General features: G+C 46.1%; 1 protein-coding gene across 2 annotated transcripts in view; it reads left to right on the top strand.

Moving 5' to 3' along the window:
* The first annotated feature begins 624 nt into the window (after positions 1-624).
* Positions 625-24,894, top strand: part of SCAF4 (SR-related CTD associated factor 4) — a 110,993-nt gene continuing 86,723 nt past the window's right edge. Inside the window, exon 1 of one of the 2 annotated variants that reach the window (XM_040423188.1) lies at positions 625-934. In XM_040423188.1, coding sequence (XP_040279122.1) covers positions 905-934 — 30 coding nt within the window. In that variant the 5' untranslated portion in view covers positions 625-904. The remainder of the gene's footprint in view (positions 935-24,894) is intronic. The other variant, XM_040423187.1, reaches the window with a different exon arrangement.

Raw genomic sequence — 24,894 nt, 5'->3', positions numbered from 1 at the left:
ATCCCGGATATAAAAATGCGGACGTGTGAATGGACCCTAAGGCTACATAGCCAGGAAAATAAAGTTATAGCTGTTGGAAGACGACGAAAGAAGTTGCTTTGTCATAAATGCCCAAAACAGGCTGCCCACTAAGAGGGTTAAACCAGGGATCCAAAACTGATGATGGACATCAATCAGGGATCATAAAGTAATAATTCGCCCGGAGAAAACATTTCTACTTCTAATATAAACCAGTACAAGTGCTGATAACAGAGACAATAGCTCTTCCTGGGGGCTGCCACAGACATTCTGTTCTGTCAAGCAACCACAAACACTTTTTGACCATCAATATGGGCAAATGTATAAAATAAATTGGTAGAGCTTCCCAGAGACCAGCCATTTATAAAGCTTTACGCCACCAGGAAAGCTCTGGGCACAAAGGTGACCGCACAGCACAGCGCGCCATTATAGCGACCTGAGACCCTGAGGACAAATGTCGCCTCAGAAAACAGACAACAACAAAAAGAGGCGGGAAGCCGCTTGGAGATCACGTGACCTCTCCAGCTCGCTCTCCCAAACTGTGGAAGGCGGGAAGTCAGTTACGTCACGAGGAGGAGGGGGCGGCGACCTCGCGGTCTGACTGTGCGTTCCCGGCGTGCCTTGGGCGGCCTGAGGTCGGCCATCTTGTTCCGGCGGTGAGGCGGCGAGCTAGTCTCCGCGGTCTCCTTTTATCCTTTCCCTCAAACCTTGGCCGTCTGGTCGTCCCACCCCTTCCTCCGTCGCTTCCCTCAGTGCACGGGACATGTCGGAACAACGGTAGCGGGTTCTGCCGGAGCTGGAGAGACTGAGGCGCAGAAGAAGACTCCTCCGAGACGTCGCCTGACCCCTCCTCTTCTGCGGCCTGTTCCACGGTAGCGCAGACAGCATGGACGCCGTGAACGCATTCAACCAGGAGGTGAGGGTGCGCCGCGGTGTTGGCTGGGTGGTGTCCTCTGTGAGGAGGAGGGAGGACGGCTCCACGAGGCTGCGGCCTATTGTGCTGGGGAGGGGGTGCAGGTCAATGCGAGATGGACAGGTCAATGACATGCACCCTGGTGCTGAGCACATCCTGCAACGTGGCCGCAGACTTGTTCTATTCCCTGTGCTCGGCCCCAGCTGCTGGCTGCTTTCAGCAGGCCTATAAAAGGGGCATCTGTCAGCAGTTCTGTCCCTATGACACTGGCTGACCTGTTACATGTGCTCTTGGCTGCTGAAGGCATCTGTGTTGGTCCTATGTTCATATGTGCCGGCATTGCTAAGAAATTGTTTTAATATATGAGCATGAGTCTCTGGGTGCAACGGGGGCATTGCCGTTACACCTAAAGCCTCTGCTCTCTCTGCAGCTGCCGTGTCCTCTGCACTTTGACAGGGCCGGGCACAATGTTTTCACTGCCTGGCCCTGTCAAAGTGCAGAGGGCGCAGCAGTTGCGGAGAGAGCAGAGTCTCTGGGTGTAATGGCAACGCCCCCTTTGCACCTAGAGGCTCATGTGCATATATTAAAACATTATTTTTTTGCCAATGTGGGCACATATGAACATGGGGCCAACACGCATGCCTTCTACATAGGGAATAATGTAAAAATAAAACTGCTTGAATTTTTTATTTATTTTTTCCCAGCTCCACAATAATAGTAAATGGAGCTATTAGAAAGTACAACTTGTCCTGCAAAAAAAACAAGCCCTAATATAGCTATGAGAACAAGAAAATAAAAAAATTGTCTCTGGGAAGGTAGGGAGGTAAAACGCAAGATCTTTTTAAGAGTTAAATACGCAAAAGAGCGTGCTATGGTGGATTTACACCTTGCAGTGATCGGGAACGAGCGTTCCTGGGCAGCAGATTGTGCCGTCTAAACAGTGATCTGCTGTCCTACTGTGGAGGTGATCTCTGCATGTAAATGCGGCGGTCTCCTCCAATGAACGAGCAGCCACTTGTCGGGAAGGAACGCTTCCGTCCTGAAAATCTGCTGCTCATCTGCACTTGGCAGACTTGGACATCAGGAGAAGAGGCGTGGATGCTTCTGTGGTGGCCGGAGTCATGTGAGAACGCATACGTTCCTGTCTCTGCCACCTTGGTTCTCAAGTATGTCACAGCCAGCTGGCAGCAAAGCATGTAAGCGCTCGCACAGGTAAGCAGTGCGATGATGTCATCAAAGTGCTTCTTGCTGTGCTATGAATTTGTACACGGGTAACCACCCCCAGAGGAAACAGTAAGTTTAGGGATCAGCAGCAGCAACCCCGGTGGGACAACCCCTTAAAGGCAGAGTTCACACTTCAGTTATTTCTATCAGTTATTGTCAGCTAAACAGAAACTGCAGTTTTCGATTCGTCATATAACGACCACCGGTAACGCCTGTTTGTTTCCACTAATGTCTGTTTTTGTGTATGAAAAAAATATGACTGCGTGCTAAGCCCTCAATACATACGTAAACATAGCCTTAAAGGGGTTGTGCAGGCTCTTAAATGTCATTTAGTTGTGTAACTCTCATCTAGTCTCCTACACCGTATGTTACTGTACTTGTCAACTTTTCCTGAGTCTTCACTTCAATCTTTGTGCTCCTGCTGCGCTTCTTTGTTTACAACCTGAACTTCCGGATTGTGGGTGTAGATGAGCAGCAGCCACAACGCTTCCCATAGCGCCATGTGCTGCAGGATCTCACAGAAATGTAAACGCCCACTACACCTTTCCCCGAGCTGAGAACGCCACCCACTGCACTGCCTCAATAGGAGAAGCAGTGGACTCCAGGATCACACGGGGCTGATATGATCATTTGGGCAGGGATTCTGATGAAGGGCATCATGGCAGCAGGCCTGGTCGTGATGTCAGAATAAATCCAGTCTCCGCAGAGGGTGCAGTTATGTGACCACTCTCCTGATCTCTGGAGTGGGACAGAAAAAGTAGCCCGAGTACATTAGGAGGTTGCAGGGCCTGGCAGTAGAAGCACATAGAAAATAATGTACCCAGATAACCCCTTTAAGGGCAGACACACATGAGCGAGTTCAGAGTGAGAAACTCGCTGCCTGTTTCAGTCAGTTCCCATTCTGCGCAGCCTAAAGTCTGTCCCTGTGAGACCTGGAATCTATATCTATTGAATTACACTGACTGCTTTACCGTTTTCTAAAGTCAGTAGATAACCATTTACACACCTGTCAATATGGTAATGTTATCTTTGTAATAGCACGTAGCAATCGAAAGACAAGCAATGAATCGTCAATTTTCCAGCTTGGATCTTTGGATCTGATTGAAAGATTATTGTTGCCACTACATCCCCTTGTCTAATCCGAAATCTTCCAGTCGTTAGCAGTGTATTACCTCTCGAGATGACAGCAGTGATTGCAATAATGGGCAAGCCAAAAATCTTCAGTGATTCTCATCTAGCTGCACATCTTTCAAACGCATACATTTTGCTGCTCGCTAATGAGAAAATATCTGCCCGTCTAATAGGACTCTAGTGCAGGCTGTACAGGTCAAATTATAGCCATTGACAGAAGTACAAAAACACTTAATGGGGCCAGTAAATCCAAGCGGCCTGTAAAGGGAAGCTTACTTAGGCTTGTTTCATACTTGCCACTACGAGCATTCTATGAAACAGCCTGCTGGCAGTGTACTGTAACAGGTCTTACCTGCTTCCCAGCGCTGGCTCCACGCTCTCTTCTGTCACCACAAATTGCAATACAATCTGAAGGCAGTGCATTATAGAACAGGATAAGTTGAGCAGATTGATATACATTTATGAGGGAAAAGATTCACTAAAACTTGTCATTTATATATCAAGTCAGCAATAGCAGATTGGTGGGGGTCCAACTTCCAGGACCCACTCCAATCAGCTGTTTGAAGAGCTTCTGTGGTCTCTTCCGTGTACGAAGCACAGCGATGTACATTGTATAGCAGCTGTGCTTGGTATTGCAGCTCAGCCCTATTCACTCGAATGGGAATGATCTGCGCCTAGGCCGCCTGACCGATGTGACATCACTGGCGTAGGAATAGCCCATGCTTTCAGAGCGCTGCAGCCTCTTCAAACAGCTGATCAGCCGGGTTCCTGGGAGGTGGGCCCATGCAGATCTTAGGCTACTTTCACACTAGCGTTAATATTTTCCGGTATTAAGATCCGTCATAGGGTCTCAATACCGGAAAAAAGCTTCAGTTTTTTCCCCCATTCATTGTCAATGGGGACAAAAACGTAACTGAAAACGTTCTCATACCAGAGAGCAAGCTGCGGTTTGCTTTCCATCCTGGGATGCGGAGCAAGACTGATCCGTTTTCTCTGACACCATAGAAAACAGATCCGTTCCCCATTGACTTTCAATGGAGTTCATGACTGATCCGTCTTGGCTATGTTAAAGATAATACAACTGGATCCATGCATAATGGATGCAGATGGTAGTATTATCAGTAACGGGAGCGTTTTTACTGAACCCTGCCGAATCCAGCAAAAACACTAGTGTGAAATTAGCCTTAAGGTCCATTCACACGTCCGTTGTGTGTTGCGGATCCGCAATACACCGGCCCGACACCCTTATAGAAATGCCTATTCTTGTCCGCTAATGCGGACAAGAATAGGACATGTTATATTTTTTCGGGAGCCGCGGATTGGAACATCGGGGCCGTGCACTGGAAATGCGGATGCAGACAGCACACTGTTTGCTGTCCGCATCTCTTCCGGACCCATTCTACGGCTGTGTGAATGGACCCTTATATTGATGACGTATCCTGAGGATAGGTCCTTAATATATAATTCCCATATAGCCCCTTTCTTCTTTCCAACTTCATTGTTCGTGTGGGAGGTGTTTTCAGTGATTGATAGCTTTCTTTGTGTAAAGGCTCGTTTACACTGTGCCGATGAGCAATTTTTGAGAAGGAAGCGTTGCTTCCCAATAACTGCCTGCTCGTCAGTGGAAGTGTAGCACTGAATTTACCTGCAGAGATCACCTCCACTGTATGAGGACGAGCAATGGCAACTGTCACGGTTTCTGGCAGCAGAGTGCTGTTTAGACAGCACAATCTGCTGCGCAGAGACGATGACTGTGGTGTCTGCAAGATCATTTCACCAGTTCTGGAATGTATTGGATAACACTGGCAGCATTATATCAGTGTTATCCAATACATTCCAGAACTGTAAGGGTTACATAGCAGCATAAATCAATATAATGTGACCCTGTCAGTGCTGGGAGCTGCGCTGCAAACTCGCAGCGTAACAAACTGTAAGGGGCCTTATACAGGCAGATTATTGGAAACAAATGTTCATTCTGACAATTGGGAAGCCTAAATGGGCCATAAGTGTGTATAGAGAGAGCTGATAATTACCTCCCCCTGTGATCAATGAAATCAGATTTTAAATGTATAAATTACAGAATATTTTCCCACAAAACTTTGGCAATTATAACATGCTGCCAGCTGATTGCATTCTGTTTTGGAGTGATGGGTACTCTTAGAGGGTTTAGAGGGGGGTGACTAAGCCAGTTCTAGGTTGCTGGGCTTATGGATACAATTAGTGATGCTACATCTTTAAAGGGGTTCTGCAGTTTATTTAAACTGATCTATTCTATTCTCTTGATCGATCATCAGCATCTGATTGGCGGGGGCCCGACACCCATGACCCCTGCCGATCAGCTGTTTGAGAAGGCAGCGGCACTGGCAGTAGCGCCGCGGCCTGCTCGCTGTTTACCGCCGGCCCAGTGAGGTCACGACTAGTATCAGTGGCCTGGGTGGGGCTAAGCTCCATTCAAGTGAACAGAGCTTAGCCCCGCCCAGGCCATTGATACTAGTCGTGACGTCACTGGGCCTGCGGTAAACAGCGAGAAGGCCGCGGTGCTACTGCCAGCGCTGCTGCCTTCTCAAACAGCAGGGGTCCCGGGTGTCGCACCCCCGCCAATCAGATGCTGATGATCTATCCAGTCTGCGCTGTGCTCTTGCAGTCATCTTTACAGGACGGCCACTCCTAGGGAGAGTAGCAGCAGTGCTGAACTTTCTCCATTTATAGACAATTTGTCTTACCGTGGACTGATGAACAACAAGGCTTTTGGAGATACTTTTATAACCCTTTCCAGCTTTATGCAAGTCAACAATTCTTAGGGCCCTTTCACACTTGCGTTCTTTTCTTCCGGCACAGAGTTCCGTAGTCGGGGCTCTATGCCGGAAGAATCTTGATCAGCTTTATCCTAATGCATTCTGAATAGAGAGAAATCCGTTCAGGATGTCTTCAGTTCCGAAACGGAACGTTTTTTGGCCGGAGAAAATACCGCAGCATGCTGCGCTTTTTGCTCCGGCCAAAAGTCCTGAACACTTGCCACAAGGCCGGATCCGGAATTAATGCCCGTTGAAGGGCATTAATCCGGATCCGGCCTTAAGCTAAACGTCGTTTCGGCGCATCGCCGGATCCGACGTTTAGCATTTTCAGAGTGGTTACCATGGCTGCCGGGACGCTAAAGTCCTGTTTGCCATGGTAAAGTGTAGTGGGGAGCGGCGGAGCAGTATACTTACCGTCCGTGCGGCTCCCCGGGCGCTCCAGAGTGACGTCAGGGCGCCCCACGCGCATGGATGACGTGATCACATGGACACGTCATACATGCGCATGGGGCGCTCTGACGTCATTCTGGAGCGCCCCGGCAGCCGCACGGACTGTAAGTATACCGCTCCCAACTACTACTATGGCAACCAGGACTTTAATAGCGTCCTGGCTGCCATAGTAACACTGAACGCATTTTGAAGACGGATCCGTCTTCAAATGCTTTCAGTTCACTTGCGTTTTTCCGGATCCGGCGTGTAATTCCGGCAAATGGAGTACACGCCGGATCCGGACAACGCAAGTGTGAAAGAGCCCGTAGGTCTTCTGAGAGCTCTTTTGTGCGAGGCATCATTCACATCAGGCAATGCTTCTTGTGAAAAGCAAACCCAGAACTGGTGTGTGTTTTTTATAGGGCAGGGCAGCTGTAACCAACACCTCCAATCTCATCTCATTGATTGGACTCCAGTTGGCTGACACCTCACTCCAATTAGCTCATGGAGATGTCATTAGTCTAGGGCAAGCATCCTCAAACTAAGGCCCTCCAGCTGTTGTGAAACTACAACTCCCACAATGCCCTGCTGTAGGCTGATACCTGTAGGCTGTTCGGGCATGCTGGGAGTTGTAGTTTTGCAACAGCTGGAGGGCCGCAGTTTGAGGATGCCTGGTCTAGGGGTTCACATACTTTTTCCACCTGCACTGTGAATGTTTACATGGTGTGTTCAATAAAAACATGGTAACATTTAATTCTTTGTGTGTTATTAGTTTAATCAGACTGGGATTGTCTATTGTTGTGACTTTTAGATGAAGATCAGATCACATTTTATGACCAATGTGTGCAGAAATCCATATGATTCCAAAGAGTTCACATACTTTTTATTGCAACTGTATATATTTCAATCACTAGGGGGCATGGCTTTTATAAATGCAGTGGTATACCTGTATAACTGTTACATTGACAATCTATTAGTCTGTGGCACAATGTAATAGACTTACATGTGGCAGGCCCCTTGCTGCCATGATAGTGCACAGGGGCACGATGGTTACAGGAAGCCTAGTTCCTCTGACTGCCTATTGACCACGGCATCTAGGGAGTTAAGCAGCCAGCATTGAAGTTATCTCCAGTTCAGCCGTTACAGCGTGAGCCTGGCTACAGTCGGTGTCCGGTGGTGATCTAGAGTGCTACGTCAGCTCAGCCGGTATGCTAAAACTTCAGTCCCTGCAGCCCACACCAGGATTATGTGGCCGCCTATCGGCCAGTGTAATACAGGCCTAACTGCTTTCCCTCACAGCAGCTGTAAACTGATAATGGATCACTTATCTAAGAGAAGTAATAAGTTGTGTTGACTGCTACATAACAGCGTAATCGCATAGTACTGCTGAGATAAAACAAGATAAAAAATTCCCCTCACTTTTTTTTATCATTATGAGGGTAACTTTGAAAGTTTTATCTACGTTGGTGTACTTTGCACCAAGTTTATCAAATCTTGAATGTTTGATAAATTTGTCACTTTTGATAACAAGCGCTGTTTCCCCATCAAATTCAGGGAAAGGCCAGTTAGGCTGTAGCTGCCACATATTTAAAGAAGCACTCCCATTTATTTATTTTTATTCTATAAAGCTAAAGGTATATTTACAAGTAAGGCAACTTTCACACACGTTTGGTGCGGATCCGTTATATATCTGCACAAACGCATCCGTTCAGATAGTACAACCGCATGCATCCGTTCAGAACGGATCAGTTTGTATTATCTTTAACATAGCCAAAACGGCTATTGAAAGTCAATAAAGGATGGATCCGTTTTCTATTGTGCCATATCGTGTCAGTGAAAACTGATCCGTCCCCATTGACTTACATTGTGTATCAGGACGGATCCATTTGGCTCAGTTTTGTCAGACGGACACCAAAACGTTTCAAGCAGCGTTTTGGTGTCCAACTCCAAAGCGGAACGGAGGCAAACTGATGCATTCTGAGCGGAACCTTTTACATTCAGAATGCATTAGGGCAAAATTGATCCGTTTTGGACCGCTTGTGAGATCCCTGAACGGATCTCGCAAATGGAAACCAAAACACCAGTGTGAAAGTAGCTTAAAGGGAACCTGCCATTGATTATAATCTAACTAATTATATACAATCATTAACTACTAAAAAGTACCTTAGATGTATTCACTTACTGGTGTGACAGATGGTTACCTCATACACACAAATATGCCGCATGCTAATGAGCTGATTTGAGTCCAGCGTGATGTCATTGAGTCCAGCATATTTTTAATTCGGAGATATAGCCACTCCCCTGCCCACCTGCTGCTGATTCGTATGGAAAATAACTGTCAATCAGCAGCAGGTAGGTGGGAAGAGTCAGGAGCTTATGAATATTCAGGACTCATCATTATGGCTGGAGCTTTTCAATACAAGATGTTGGCAGATTGACTGGGTCAATTAAAGAAAGTGACCCAGCATTGTGCTAAGAGAATCAATCACTTATTTATGTTGCCCTTAGTTAGGACACCATAAAACTGGTGACAGGTTCCCTTTAAGTCAGTTCTTACTGTTTGCTTCACCCCTGCAACAAGTCTCCTTTCTTGTGTTTCTATGCTGTTCTACCATCTTTTTCTTCCTTTACGGTAAAATCCTTTCCCGTGTTGCTGCGGTCTTGCCTACAAGTCCCAAAATACTGCTGTCTGAAGGTGGAGTGTGTGAGGGTGGGCGTTTCCTCAGTAATGTTTCCAGTGAGACACATCGTCATAAATTAGTGTAATGCCTTGCACTCCTGCGAAACCACTAGTGTTCATAACAGGGAATCACGGACACACATGGAGTGTGATACCCGCACAGGATGCTGTCGTCTAAAATAGACCTAAATATCCCTTCAGATGGAATGACAGAGCAGCAGATTCAGGAAGGAAGCGTTCCTTCCTGACAATCTGCTGCTCACTGGTGGAGGAGACTGTTGCATTTACATGCAGTGATCTCCAGAGTATGGGGAAGAGCGATTGCTAATGTCATTGCAGCAGATTGTGTTTACACAGCACAATCTGCGGTCGGCAGATGTGTGCAGAAATGATTGGATTGAATGAGCTTTTTTACTTCATCACATAATTGGCAGCACATTTGCACTGCTAGATAATCACTAATGAGCGTTCCTATGAATGCTTGTTAGGCCTCTTTCACACTTGCGTTGTTGGGATCCGGCATGCACTTCCGTTGCCGGAGGTGCCTGCCAAATCCGGAAAAACGCAAGTGTACTGAAAGCATTTGAAGACGGAACCGTCTTCCAAATGCTTTCAGTGTTACTATGGCACCCAGGACGCTATTAAAGTCCTGGTTGCCATAGTAGGAGCGGGGGAGCGGTATACTTACAGTCCGTGCGGCTCCCGGGGCGCTCCAGAATGACGTCAGAGCGCCCCATGCGCATGGATGACGTGATCCATGCGCTTGGGGCGCCCTGACGTCACTCTGGAGCGCCCGGGGAGCCGCACGGACGGTAAGTACACTGCTCCCCGCTCCCCACTACACTTACCATGGCTGTCAGGACTTTAGCGTCCCGGCAGCCATGGTAACCACTCTGAAAAAGCTAAATGTCGGCTCCGGCAATGCGCCGAAACGACGTTTAGCTTAAGGCCGGATCCGGATCAATGCCTTCCAATGGGCATTAATTCCGGATCCGGCCTTGCGGCAAGTGTTCCGGATTTTTGGCCGGAGCAAAAAGCGCAGCATGCTGCAGTATTTTCTCCGGCCAACAAACGTTCCGTACCGGAACTGAAGACTTCCTGATGCATCCTGAACGGATTACTCTCCATTCAGAATGCATTAGGATAATCCTGATCAGGATTCTTCCGGCATAGAGCCCCGACGACGGAACTCTATGCCGGAAGACAATAACGCAGGTGTGAAAGAGCCCTTAGCGATTCTCGGCCATGTAAAGGGCCCTTAACTGATACATCTGGAGTAAAACTTGTCAACATACATAACTACACACACTCTCCCACCCACTTTTTAAAACTGAAATGAGTGGTGTAAAAATGTTAAAAGGTTTGCAAAAGTAACTCTAAAAAGTTGCAAAGCTCTATTTTGTGATATTTGAAGCTAGAATTCAGGAGTGCAGGGTGTGATAAATACCCCCCATTGTGTTTATGAATAAAGACTGTGATAGAAGTGTCTCTTTAACATATATGGATAAGACATGTGTTAATGGACTCTTATCATCTGTGTATGGTTTTATGTAGATGTGTGATTTTAAATATTTTTATGCCTTTCTTTAAAGGGGTACTCCGGTTACCATAAATATAACTTATGTTTTAGACTAATTCATAATCAATAATTACCCACTATAAATGTAAATTTCACATATTTACCGTTCAGTAGTAGTTTTCTTTCTCTGCTACCCACTGTTTCCTCATAAATTACCATGTCATCGACCTGTAGTTCTGAGCCTTTGTTAGGTCGAGCATGCTCAGTGTGTTGCTGTCAATTCTCTAGCTAAATGTCTTGTGAAACAAAGGGCGTGTTAGTGTGCTGGTGATTACTGAGTAGAGGGAGCGTGACTGGACTGTATATCAGGCAGCCAATCAATAAACATCAACACTCACAGCAGGAAAGCTCTGGATTATGGGGATTGTAGTTTTGTGAGGGAAGATCAGGCGCTATTCTGACTCCGATTGTTGTGATGGCGATCTATCCCTTGTAAGACCTCTATCCCTTGCCTGTATAAGCAGATATAATCACTGCGGACAAACCTCATAAGATAGCTGAACTATAAACTCTCATTTCCATTAATGTAAATATCAACTGTGTAACAGCATACTCCCCACCTAGCATTGTAAAATGTCACTATTTATACCATATTAAATCGAATATAGCCGGCACCTGCTGCTAATTACCTGGCGTTGCACGAAAGGAGCGTGCTCCACCTGAATCAATGAAAAATCCAGCAAAGCGCCAATATGTTGCGAAATATTAATCTTCTTTATTACTCATCAGTGGATTATTTCATATAATGCGTTTCGGCATATAGCCTTTATCAATAGATACATGTCATGATTCACAGTGACTTATATATATGCATCAATCAAGCAAAGTTACATCATCCACCCCCCTATGGGCGGGAACAAAAAACATAAACCAACCAGCTTCTTAGTTTCACTATAACCCAAAAACATACTGTGGTTTCTTCTGGATGATCCAGCAGGAATTAAAGACCTGTTAACCAAGAAGAATTTGCAAAGGCACTTGCAGACACTGGCCTGGTGGCATGTCCATTCCCAGATTTAAGTCTTTAAACCCTGTGGTATGATTGCTAGGTTGAAAGGCTTTCATAACAGCAACACTATTTGAGGCAATCTTGTGTAGTCTGAGGTTGGCCTCAGAAAGCATACCTTGTGTCCTTTGGAGCAGGTCTATGGCTTCTTCGTCTGTAGGTAAAGACTTAAGTCCATCGTCAACATAAGTCTCAACGAAGTGTTGAGCATCCACTCCATACGTATATTGCAACAGCGGGTGAGGGACTATTTCCCCTCACCCATGACGGCACCCTATGCGACTCAGGACCTCCCACCTGGACAGGAAACATGAAGATAAAATGGACACACCCCCACCAAGCACCAGTTCAGGTTTCCTGTCCTCCGGATGGGAGATCCTGAGAAGCAGGGCAGCGGTGATCCGCTGCAGAAGACATACCTCATAATCAGCACCTGCCGCTGGGGTAGGTCTGTGGCCGATGCCGTAGGAGACCTTTCCCTATGGGGAGCGGTAGTACTTTGGCCGTGCCGGAAGCCGCTCCCCGCAAGTCTGCCTCCTTCTGCGCTACTTTCCGGTAGAGGGGAGCCGCTGTTGTCGTGTTCAGGCGGCTCCCCTCTCGAGTCGGCGTGAGGGCAGCCGCCGGTACCAAAGATGGTGGCCACGTGCATTAAGCGCTTGTGCGCATGCGCAAGGCCGCACACAGGTTGGTGCATCTGATGACGTCTGCAGGGGGCGGGGCCTTCTCCCGGACCGCGGAACCGGAAGAAGAAGCCGAGGCGCATCTTTTAAAATATAAATGCGGCTGCAGCAACAGGCAGCCAGTGTGAAAGGCACCTTCATGCGGTATTCAATAATCTTATTGTCTATGTTGTTACGGTGCCACAGAAACCTTCGGAAGTTCCTATGGTCTTCGCGTACAATGAAGCAATGAAACTTTTGGTCAATATCAGCAGTTATGGCAACTGGTTCTCTTCTAAACCTACAAGGTTGTTCGATAAGAAGAACATTGCTTAGGGATACGCCATGATGCTTGGCACTGGAGTCAAATTTTATCCTGATTTTGTTTTGGCTTACGTGGATGATACACTCCGAAGAAAGGCAGGTACCAGCATTCATCGTGTCTTTTTGAAGTGGTGGCACTGGTTCGGCGTGATCATTGTAAAGGATCCTTTTCATAAAGATGATGAAATGGACCTTCATTTCAGGCCTGTTCTTTAGTGTTCGTTGAAGTGAGTTGAATCTGGATAGAGCCTGTTCACAATTGGTTGGGAGCTTGGCCTTTGCAGCACGAAAGTTAATGGTGCAACCCCAGCTGTTAGACTCATCCTGGAAGAATTTTGTCCATTATTTTGATGAACTTTGTCTTCAACTGACAAGGCTATTTTGTTGTCCTTACTTGTAGTACCAAACACTGTGGTACCTAGGTTGTCATTACAAAGGACAGGAGTAATATCAGGTACTTGGATGATGTCAAGAGGCTTCTCCTTTACTTCATAATGGTGAGAGCACTGTTTGAAGTGGGATGCACACGTCCATTTCCCAACACGTACATTTTGAAGAAGTGGATCTCGGATGAAGTACGCATCCTGGCCTAGCATGCATTCCCCACTATTACCCAGCCTAGGTCAAGTCTTTGTGTATAAGGTGCATCGTCAGGTTTATCACACTGTTCGCATACTTTATGTACTCTGAGAATGTCCCTTCCTAGCAGGACTAAGATTTTAGCACCCAAGTCCATTGCAGGAATCATCAACAAGGTGCCTTAAGTGAGGATGTTGATGTGCAGCTTCTGGAGTAGGAATCTCTTCCCTTTCGTCTGGTATCTGGTCACACTCAACTAATGTTGGTAGGGGTATGCCCTCTCTCCCTGTTGATATGAGAGACCATGAACCCATCGACCCTTCTGTCGAAGGTCTCTACAGACACAAGGTGCTGGGCTACACTGTAGTGGGTGAGATGTAGATTCACCCAAAATAACGTAGATAAATGCATACCGCAGGTGTACATGGAATCACCTAATCACACATACCATGGTTGCCCTCTCTACAGATCAGAACAGGTTCTGAGAGTATATGGTGTGGCGTGACCCTCTGCCAAAGATCTCAAAGAACTTGGGCTTAACCAGTGATCTGTTGCTCTGTTCATCTATTATGGCATACATCCTAGCAGCTTTCTCAGGATGACCCTTTGGGTATATCTTGACTAGGCATATCTTGGCACAGCATTTGTGAACCATGCCTTTTCCACAGACTTCTGTGCATGAAGAAGAAACATTATCTTTGGCTGGGCCATGACTTTGTTTCTTCCACGCTATGATTTGAGACAGGGGTGGAGGTAGGTAGCTGCTGTGGGTTGTCTGGAAGTGGAGTAGGATGCATAGCTGTTACATGTCTGTCGCTACTGCATTCTGTGCACTTGATGACAGCTTTTCAGTCTTTAACAAAATGGCTGTAAGAAGCGCAGCACTTGTAGCATATTCCAAGTTTCTTGAGAATCTCCCTGCGCTCTTGTAAAGTCTTTGCCCTAAGCCCATGACATTTATTAAGAGGATAAATAGGACACTGACTATTAGGGTCTTTATCTCTGTCACCCACAACGTCCTGATCAGTAGGTGAGGTTCTGAGGGGTAAGATGTCTGTCCTTTTAACAGATATTGCTCTATTAAAGTCTCTACGTTTAGCTGCTGTGTTATCATACCTTGATGAGGATGAAGCAGGCAAGTTGGGTTAGCTGAAGTTGGGATCGTTTCTCCTCCAGGCTTGATCACTAATGAACCTGCAAAAGTATGAGAATAGAGGAAAGAATACGTTAGTCTTTTTTGTACCTTGAGCCCTGTTGTGCCCATTTCTCTTGCAGGCCGTATGGTAGCTTAGACACCACTGGGTTGACACCATGAGCGGTGTCCAGGTAGACATGGGTCTGTCTTTGCCAACTCTAGCTCCATGAGGAGGACACTTAGATCTTGGAGCTTGTGATAGTCTTTGTTCCCTATTTTTGGTAAATTTTGCAGTCTCTTGAACAGAGCGCTTTCTATGGCTTCAGAGCTTCCATAGGCTTGCTGAAGTCTTGCCCATTCAGCAACAAGACCTGCATCTGGGTGGTCAACATGGACTGTTCTCAGTCTTTTAACATGATCTGCAGATTCTGGTCCCAGCCACCTTTATGAGCAAATCAAGTTCCTCCTTAGCAGTAAGGTTGAGATCAGCGATAGCAGCCTTGAAGGTTGATCTCCAGGCCCTGTAGCTCTCTGGACAGTTGTGAAACCTTGAGGCTGGTGTTAATGAGCTCACGACGTACCATATATCTGGCAAAGTCATTCAAGTCTGATCTCACTCGTGCCAAAGTAACTTGTGGAACACCTTGGGTGTGAAAGTTCTCTGGTGATGTAGGGTGAGGTTTACCAGGGTAAAATGATGTTGCATGAGCGTTTAACTGTGGTGTAGTCTAAGGCTTGTGCTGACTGTGGCTTGAACTGCAGCTTATCACTGGAAGTCACCTTTGTTGGCATGAGTTGATGTGGTTTGAGGCGTAGATGTACTTGTGTTTGTAGACTTGAAGAGGCTTAGGCATATACAGTGGATTTTGCAAGTTCTCCTACTTAGAAATCATGGGGGGGGGGGAGGGTGAAATTCACATTGTAGGTGCATTCCCACTCAGAGACCGAATAAAATAAAAAAAATTCAGGAAATCACATTGTATGATTTTTAAAGAATTTATTTGTCTTGCACTGCTGATCATAAGTATTTTAACACCTGAGAAACAGCAAGAATTCTGGCTCTCAAAGACCTGTTACTGTGCCTTTAAAAAGTCCACCTCTACTTCACTCATTAATCTTACTTAGTAGCACCTGTCTGAGCTCTAAGACCCCTGTCCACCCCACAGTCAGACGCCAACTACTACCATGGGCAATACCAAAGAGCTGTCAAAACAAGAAAAGGAAAGGCCTATCGGGCAATTGATAAGCAGCTTGGTGAAAATAAACTGTTGGAAAAATTGTTAGAAAATGGAAGAAGCTAAAGACTCAGTCTCCCTCGGACTGGGGCTCCGTGCAAGATCTCACCTCGTGGGGTATCACTGATAAGAAAGGTAAGGAATCAGCCCAGAACTACAAGGGAGGAGCTGGTCACTGACATGAAGAAAGCTGGGACCACAGTTTCAAAGGTCACTGTCGGTAGAACACTACGCCGTCATGGCTTCAAATCATGCATTGCATGGAAGGTTCCCCTGCTCAAGTCATCATATGTCCAGGCCCATCTGAAGTTTTCCAATGACCATCTGGATGATCCAGAGAAGGCATGGGAGAAAGTCAGAGGAGACCAAAAGTAGAACTTTTTGGTCTAAACTTTACTCATCGTGTTTGAAGGAAAAAGGACAAGTTGCATCCCAAGAACACCATCCCTACTGTGAAGCATGGGGGTGGTAACATTATGCTTTGGGGATGCTTTTCTGCGAAGGGGACTGGACGACTGCACTGTATTAAGGAGAGGATGAATAGGGCCATTTATTGTGAGATTTTGAGCAACAACCTTCTTCCCTCAGTCGTGGCTGGGTCTTCCAACATTTTGTTAGACCAACCGATAAGAAAAACTCTAAAGTGCATACAATACACTGGGGTCTAGCATAAATTACTATAACCAAAAAGAACCAAACCAATAACCCCACCAAAAATTAGGAAAACACTCTCATATAAAATATATGTTAAGACAAAAAGTAAACATACAATGACAAAAGGACAAGGCAATGGCGGGATAGGACGCCCTGTGTACCGGAGCCGTAAACCCCCACCCTCACATATACCGTATTGACAAGAGGACGTGCCAGAAACACAAGGTGCTGGGCTACACTGTAGTGGGTGAGATGTAGATTCACCCAAAATAACATGTAGATAAATGAATACCGCAGGTGTACATGGGATCACCTAATCACACATACCATGGTTGCCCACCACAGTAAGTGGCGGCTGTGGCCTGCCTATATGGTAGAGCAAAAAAACAGGTCACAATGGATGATGAAATCATAACAGAGCAACAATGGCATGTGTAAGAAGTAACAACCAAATAGAGGCACAAAGCATGAACTACAGAATACATAAGTTACCCATAATGTGTGGAGGTACCAAGTGTCTGACCAGAGCTGCACCTCGACGCGCGTTTCGCCAGGAAAAAGCTTAGTCGGGAGGTGGGGAACAAACACAGGTGTCCATCTTAAATAGTGAGGTCCACATCCGGCATTATCGTTGCGCATGCACCCAGTGAATGAGGATGTGACATCATAAGAGCGCACCAGCGGTCGCCTGGAAACCACGCCCAAACGCGCCGCGCGACCAAGCCAGGAGACTGGAGCCACGCTAAAACAATGCGCAGCCACACACCCTTCAGCCCAATCGCACAGCTACGGAGCGCGCGTCGCCCGGCTCCCATGGAGACCAGCTATAGGGACGTCCCCACAATGTCGCACCACAGCACACCAGTGCGATGCGCAAATGCCTGGTGGAGACAATGTATGGAGAACACAAATGGGGCAAATATCATAATATTGTCTGGGCAATGGAACAAATACATAATACTATTCTATACAGACAGCGTAACATATCATTCGTGCAGTTATCAAATCCAATACAATACATATTGAAACAACCTACATATATAGTTGCCAAAAAAATAAATAAAAGCGATATTGACAAGAAAGAAGATTTTTCTCAATACACTTCACATGATGCATTACTAAAAATATTACCCAGTGATTTAAAAGTGCTACTGTATTATACGTAGTGTTAATCATCAGATCTAAACTAAATAATAATGATGCGCTTACTGGTACACATGTCACGCTCCTGTAGTAAGCACTAGCAGGCAGGCCGGGCGGCTGTGACCTCAGTGAGTTACGGCCTGCCTGCTAAGCTGCTAGTGCTTACTACAGGAGCGTGACGTGTGTACCGGTAAGCGCAGGGGGAGCGCATAATTATTTAGTTTAGATCTGATGATTAACACTACGTATAATACAGTACATACTGAGCTGCGGGGCCAGAGTACAGTGCCTGCACGGCCCCGCTGCTCTCCCTGCCTACTACAGTCCCTCCCTAGGAATCTGTGGATGGGATAATGATGGGGGGAATCTGTGGATGGGATAATGATGGGGGGAATCTGTGGATGGGATAATGATGGGGGGAATCTGTGGATGGGATAATGATGGGGGGAATCTGTGGATGGGATAATGATGGGGGGAATCTGTGGATGGGATAATGATGGGGGGAATCTGTGGATGGGATAATGATGGGGGGGGGGGGTCTGTGGATGGGATAATGATGGGGGGGGGGGGGTCTGTGGATGGCATTATGATGGTGGGGGGGGGTCTGTGGATGGCATTATGATGGTGGGGGGGGGTCTGTGGATGGCATTATGATGGTGGGGGGGGGTCTGTGGATGGCATTATGATGGTGGGGGGGGGTCTGTGGATGGCATTATGATGGTGGGGGGGGGTCTGTGGATGGCATTATGATGGTGGGGGGGGTCTGTGGATGGCATTATGATGGTGGGGGGGGTCTGTGGATGGCATGATGGTGGGGGGGGTCTGTGGATGGCATGATGGTGGGGGGGGGTCTGTGGATGGCATGATGGTGGGGGGGGGTCTGTGGATGGCATGATGGTGGGGGGGGTCTGTGGATGGCATGATGGTGGGGGGGGTCTGTGGATGGCATGATGGTGGGGGGGGTCTGTGGATGGCATGATGGTGGGGGGGGTCTGTGGATGGCATGATGGTGGGGGGGGGGGGGGGTCTGTGGATGGCATGATGGTGGTGGGGGGGGGGGTCTGTGGATGGCATTATGATGGTGGGGGGGGGGGTCTGTGGATGGCATGATGGGGGGGGGGCTGTGGATGGGACTGTTATGGGGGGGATCTGTGGATGACACATATAGCAGTGTCATCCACAGATCCCCCCCCCCCCCCCACCATCATAATGCCATCCACAGATCCCCCCCCTCCCCCACCATCATAATGCCATCCACAGATCCCCCCTCCCCCACCATCATAATGCCATCCACAGATCCCCCCTCCCCCACCATCATAATGCCATCCACAGATCCCCCCCACCATCATAATGCCATCCACAGATCCCCCCCCCCCCCCCCATCATAATGCCATCCACAGATCCCCCCCCCCCATCATAATGCCATCCACAGATCCCCCCCCCATCATAATGCCATCCACAGATCCCCCCACCATCATAATGCCATCCACAGATCCCCCCCACCATCATAATGCCATCCACAGATCCCCCCCACCATCATAATGCCATCCACAGCTCCCCCACATAACAGTGCTATCCACAAATCCCTTCTAATAGTGTCATGCACAGACTGCCATTAGTTCAAACCCACCAAAAGCACACCTTTTGGTTAAAAATATTGTTTTTCTTATTTTCCTCCTCAAAAACCTAGGTGCGTCTTATGGGCCGGTGTGTCTTATAGGGCGAAAAATACGGTATGATAAATAGTATTAAAAATATGTATAGTGAATAATACAAAATTCATATAATAAAGTTATACGGTACTGACACTTAAGACACATGTCAATAGGCTAACACAGTGATACAATCAAAACCTAATAATATACATAATGTACAAAATGTTGTGCTAGAAAAATATATAATATGATATATATTATATATTTTTCTAGCACAATATTTTGTATATTATGTTTTGTATCACTGTTAGCCTATTGACATGTGTCTTACCTGTCAGTACTGTATCACTTTATTATATGAATTTTGTATTCACTATACATATTTTTAATACTATTTATCATGATATGTTGATTCACTGCTATAGGTTTATGAAATATGGTCTTTACATCTACTTGGCACTTTTAAATCACAGGGTAATATTTTTAGTAATGCATCATGTGAAGTGTATTGAGAAAAACTTCTCTTTCTTGTCTATCACTTTTATTATTTTTTTGGTAACTATTATATTCTGTAGGTTGCTTCAATATGTATTGTATTAGATTTGATAATTGCACTAATGATATGTTACGCTGTCTGTATAGAATAGTATTATCTATTTGTATTTGTTCAATTGCCCAGACAATATTATGATATTTGCCCCATTTGTGTTCTCCATACATTGTCTCCACCAGGCATTTGCGCATCGCACTGGTGTGCTGTGGTGCGACATTGTGGGGACGTCCCTATAGCTGGTCTCCATGGGAGCCTGGCGACGCGCGCTCCGTAGCCGTGCGATCGGGCTGGAGGGTGTGTGGCTGCGCATTGTTTTAGCGTGGCTCCCGCCTCCTGGCTTGGTCGTGCTGCGCGTGGTTTCCAGGCGACCGCTGGCGCGCTCCTATGAGGTCACATCCTCATTCACTGGGTGCATGCGCAACGATAATGCCGGATGTGGACCTCCCTATTTAAGATGGACACCTGTGTTTGTTCCCTACCTCCTGACGAAGCCTTTTCCTGGCGAAACGCGCGTCGAGGTGCAGCTCTGGTCAGACACTTGGTACCTCCACACATTATGGGTAACTTATGCATTCTGTAGTTCATGCTTTGTACCTCTATTTGGTTGTTACTTCTTACACATGCCATTGTTGCTCTGTTATGATTTTATCATCCGTTGTGACCTGGTTTTTTGCTCTACCATATAGGCAGGCCACGGCCGCCACTTACTGTGGTGGGCAACCATGGTATGTGTGATTAGGTGATTCCATGTACACCTGCGGTATTCATTTATCTACATGTTGTTTTGGGTGAATCTACATCTCACCCACTACAGTGTAGCCCAGCACCTTGTGTTTCTGGCACGTCCCCTTGTCAGTACGGTATATGTGAGGGTGAGGGTTTACGGCTCCGATACACGGGGCGTCCCATCCCGCCATTGCCTTGTCGCTTTGTCATTTGTATGTTTACTTTTTGTTTAATAAACGTATATATTTTGAGTGTTTTCCTCATTTTTTGTGGGTTTATTGGTTTGGTTCTTTTTGGTTATATGGGTCTTCCAACATGACAACGACCCAAAGCGCACAGCCAGAATAACCAAGGAGTGGCTCCATAAGAAGCATATCAAGGATCTGGAGTGGTCTAGCCAGTCTCAGACCTAAATCCAATAGAACATCTTTGGAGGGAGCTGGAACTGTTGCTCAGCGACAGCCCCGAAACCTGACAGATCTAGAGGAGATCTGTGTGGAGGAGTGGGCCAAAATCCCTGCTGCTGTGTGTGCAAACCTGGTCAAGAACTACAGGAAATGTTTGACCTCTGTAATTGCAAACAAAGGCTTCTGTACCGAATAGTAACACTGATTTTCTCAAGTGTTCAAATACTTATGTTCAGCAGTGCAAGACAAATAAATTCTTTAAAAATCATACAATGTGATTTCCTGACCTTTTTTATTTTTAATTTTTATTCTGTCTGAGTGGGAATGCACCTACAATGTGACTTTCAGACTTCTCCATGATTTCTAAGTAGGAGAACTTGTTAAAATCACAGGGTGTTCAAATACTTCTGTTCCTCACTGTAGAGCTGAGAGGTCTCTGTGTTGAGAGTCAGAACAGTGTTAGTAGGAGGCACAGGAGATGACTGTATTTCTGCAAATGTTATGCTTTAGTACGTTAACTGGATCTTCCAGTTCTGCTGGGATAAGGCAGTCTGAATTAGTACTTTGTCCCATTGCTTGTTCAAGGACTTTCAGCCTTGTTAGGGAAGATCCTTCCTCCCCTTCCATTTGCAGAATCTTTATTTGTGAATCTGCCTCTGTTTGTTGAGCAGCCATTTGAGCTTTCATATCTGCTTGATGAGCTACCTTGCGTGCTTCTACCTCTGCTTGCTTTCTGGTAAAGCAGCTTTGCGCCTTTTTTTTATTATTCTGCATCAATGTAGGCCTCTATGAGCTTGTCGCTTAATGGAAAACTTCTGGAGCGAGAGGATCTAGAAGAAATTGCAGTGCACTTGGATGAGGTGGATCTGTGAGATCTGGTCTCCCGCAGTTGAGTAATGCGGAGTTCTTCCTTAAGCTTCACATCAATCCTGATCAGTTCTGCTGAAGAATCCTCTATATTAGAGTCCTTCAAGAAAGCAGAGTATTTTGCTGACGGCTGCCGGTAGCGTTCATACGCAGCAAATAGGCGATCTATAGAGTCTCTTGATTCAGCTGGTTGATCATTGAAGTGTGACAAAACTGGCATGCAGTGTGCGGTTCTGTCCCAGAGGTCTGACAGATTACTGGAGAACTCATCTCTAGTGGCTTCATAGTTTTCTGTGTTTGGTTTTATTGTACGTTTGGGTCTTACACTGTTCGGTAATATCTGCAGAATCTGCTCCCTGTACGTCTGCCGGTTCAGAGGCATGATGTATCTGCGTTGGCTCGGCCATAAGAGTGTTTTTCAGAGCCTTGTCTAAACATTTTGTATGGTTTTGCAAAAAATGGTACCGTCTCTTTAAGAAGACAAACAGCAGCTTAGACAGGTGAGGGAACACGGTTCAATGTAGAGAAACCGTTTTCAACATTCACTAGAAGTGCAGTAAGCTTGTGCGACCATGTGCTTTCACAAGATGGCGGAGGGCACTGAGCTTGATTGCAGATTAGGCACACACACATATACACAGTAGGCTGTAGGAATTTTTTGCATCTTTTGACTATTCTGATTGTTGTGATAGCGATCTATCCCTTGTAAGACCTGTCTGGCCTGTATAAGCAGATATAATCACTGCGGACAATCCTCATTAGATAGCTGAACTCTCAAATACAGTGTTCATCCACAAGTTGCTTTATTCTGTACATCAAACAGGATACAGCAGAATGAATGGCTCTCAGTATTAGGTGGTCAAAAGATGATACTTTCTTTAGCGTACCATGAAGAATACATGTGGTCTGTTAGCTGCATCCATGACACAGGAAGTTCTCTACTCCAGAAGAAGGGTGGAACATTGCAAAAAAGGAAATGAGTCCTAGATCTCAGGGAAGGGAACATGGAAAAACAAGTGCATTACCAAAAAACTAACTAACCATAGAAATATCCATAGGAAATGGCTCAGAGAATAAACTATATAAACTCCCATCTATATTAATGTAAATATCAACTGTGTAACAGCATAGGCACCATGATACTCTTTGTGTTGCATACAGGAGCTAGACAAATGGATTGCAAGGTAAATTGAAGCTCTGGTTATATGTATAGGTATGGTTTCTGATTGGGTCACAGCTTGCAGCCTTAATGCCGTTTTTCCAAATATTAAAGGGAACCTTTCGCTGGGATTTTGGGTATAGAGCTGAGGACATGGTTTGCTAGTTTGTCGCTAGAACATCCACAATACCCAGTGCCCATAGCTCTGTGTGCTTTTATTGTGTAAAAAAAATATATATTTTTTTTATAGATATGTAAATTAACCTGATATGAGTCCTGTCCCTGACAGGGTTTTTTTACTCAATAAAAGCACACAGAGCTATGGGGACTGGGTATTGCGGATGTGCTAGCGGCCATCTAGCAACCTATGTCCTCAGCTCTATACACAAAATCCCGGTGACAGGTTCCCTTTAAGTTACTTTACCGGAATACCCCTTTAATGCTGTTGGTACAATGCCATGCAATCTCGACCTGTAGGGGAGAGTAATAATAATATAATAATAAAAAATAAATTATATAGCGCCACCATATTCTGCAGCGCTTTACAAATTCATAGGGTTCATGTACAAAACAAAACTAGCTGGCTAATATGCAACTGAAACACTAGGAGTCGGGGCCCTGCTCGCAAGAGCTTACTATCTATGAGGAATTGGGGGTGACACATAAGGTAGTTGATTCTGATAAGTAGGATTTGAGCCATTATTGAACTGACAGAAGTGTTTGGGACTAAGAGGATCGAGTTCAGGCCAGAGGAGTTGGTGGGGAGAGGGACTAGTCAGTTTAGGTAGCTTGATAAGCCTGCCTGAAAAGATGTGTTTTTAAGCACGTTTGAAGGTGGAGAAGTTGTGAATTGACCTAGTATACCGGGGCAGAGTATTCCAGAGAGTAGGTGCAGCTCGAGAAAAGTCTTGAAGACGGGAGTGAGAGGTACGAATTATGGAGGTTATTAATCTTGGGTCGCTAACAGAACGGAGAGCACGAGTAGGGTGGTAGATGGAGATGAGGGAGGAGGTGTATGGAGGTGCAGCACTGTGGAGAGTTTTGTGGGTGAGGGTGATAAGTTTGAACTGTATTCTGTGGTGGATGGGAAACCAGTAAAGTGACTGAAACAGGCTAGTAGCATCAGTGCAGCGGTTGGATGAATAGATGAGCCTGGCTGCAGCATTTGGGACAGACTGAAGGAGGGGGAGAGTTTAGTGAGAGGCAGACCGATTAGTAATGCGTTGCAGTAGTCAAGACGTGAATGAATCGGGGCAACTAGAGTTTTTGCCGTTTCCACCGTAAGAAAAGGGCAGATTCTGGCGATTTTATTCTGGAGGTGCAGACAACAAGCTTGTGTAAGTGATTGAATATGGGGAACAAAGGAAAGATCAGAATCAAATGTGGCCCCAAGACAGCGGGCACAGGAGTTATGATAGTGCTGCAGACCGAAGAGTACACAACACATTTTAGCAGGATTCAAATTAGCATCCTTCTGCTAACAAAGTAGAGGTAAAAAGGTTTCCTGGACTGGACACTAGAGCCACATGGTAATGCCTGACACGTCAGATTTATTGGCATCGGCGCACAGCAGACATCTAGGTGCTTTTCAACTGGAGTACCAGAAGATGAATAAAATATATCATAAGCAATAACTCACATCTGGTCCAACTAGCATATCCATTATTGTAATAAATGCATTCCGTACAATGTGTGCATCATAGGGAGTCCAAACATTCCTACCTTGACAGCCAGCATTCCCGCATAATGAAAGTCTCTCATTCTGGGACCCCATACACCTGTCATATTTGGTATTGGAAGGATCGACTTGATGAAATATGCATTATTAAAATATGTTGGGACCCGAATATCTATTAGTGTGGATGGGAAGCCATGTTTTATTAATACTTACCAGCTGAGGGGGAGAGGTTGAGCACACGCCCATAATGAAGGGCTTCCCAGAAAGCTGGACTGAGAATGGGAGGGAGACCCCTTTCAGATCCATCCTCGCTCAAATCAGGGGTTTTGAACCTTTGACACAGTT

This window comes from Bufo bufo, chromosome 3 (assembly GCF_905171765.1).
Source record: "Bufo bufo chromosome 3, aBufBuf1.1, whole genome shotgun sequence".
In the NCBI taxonomy this organism is placed as follows: Eukaryota; Metazoa; Chordata; class Amphibia; order Anura; family Bufonidae; genus Bufo; species Bufo bufo.
Note: the sequence above shows the minus strand (reverse complement) of the source record. Positions and strands in the feature narration are given on the sequence as shown.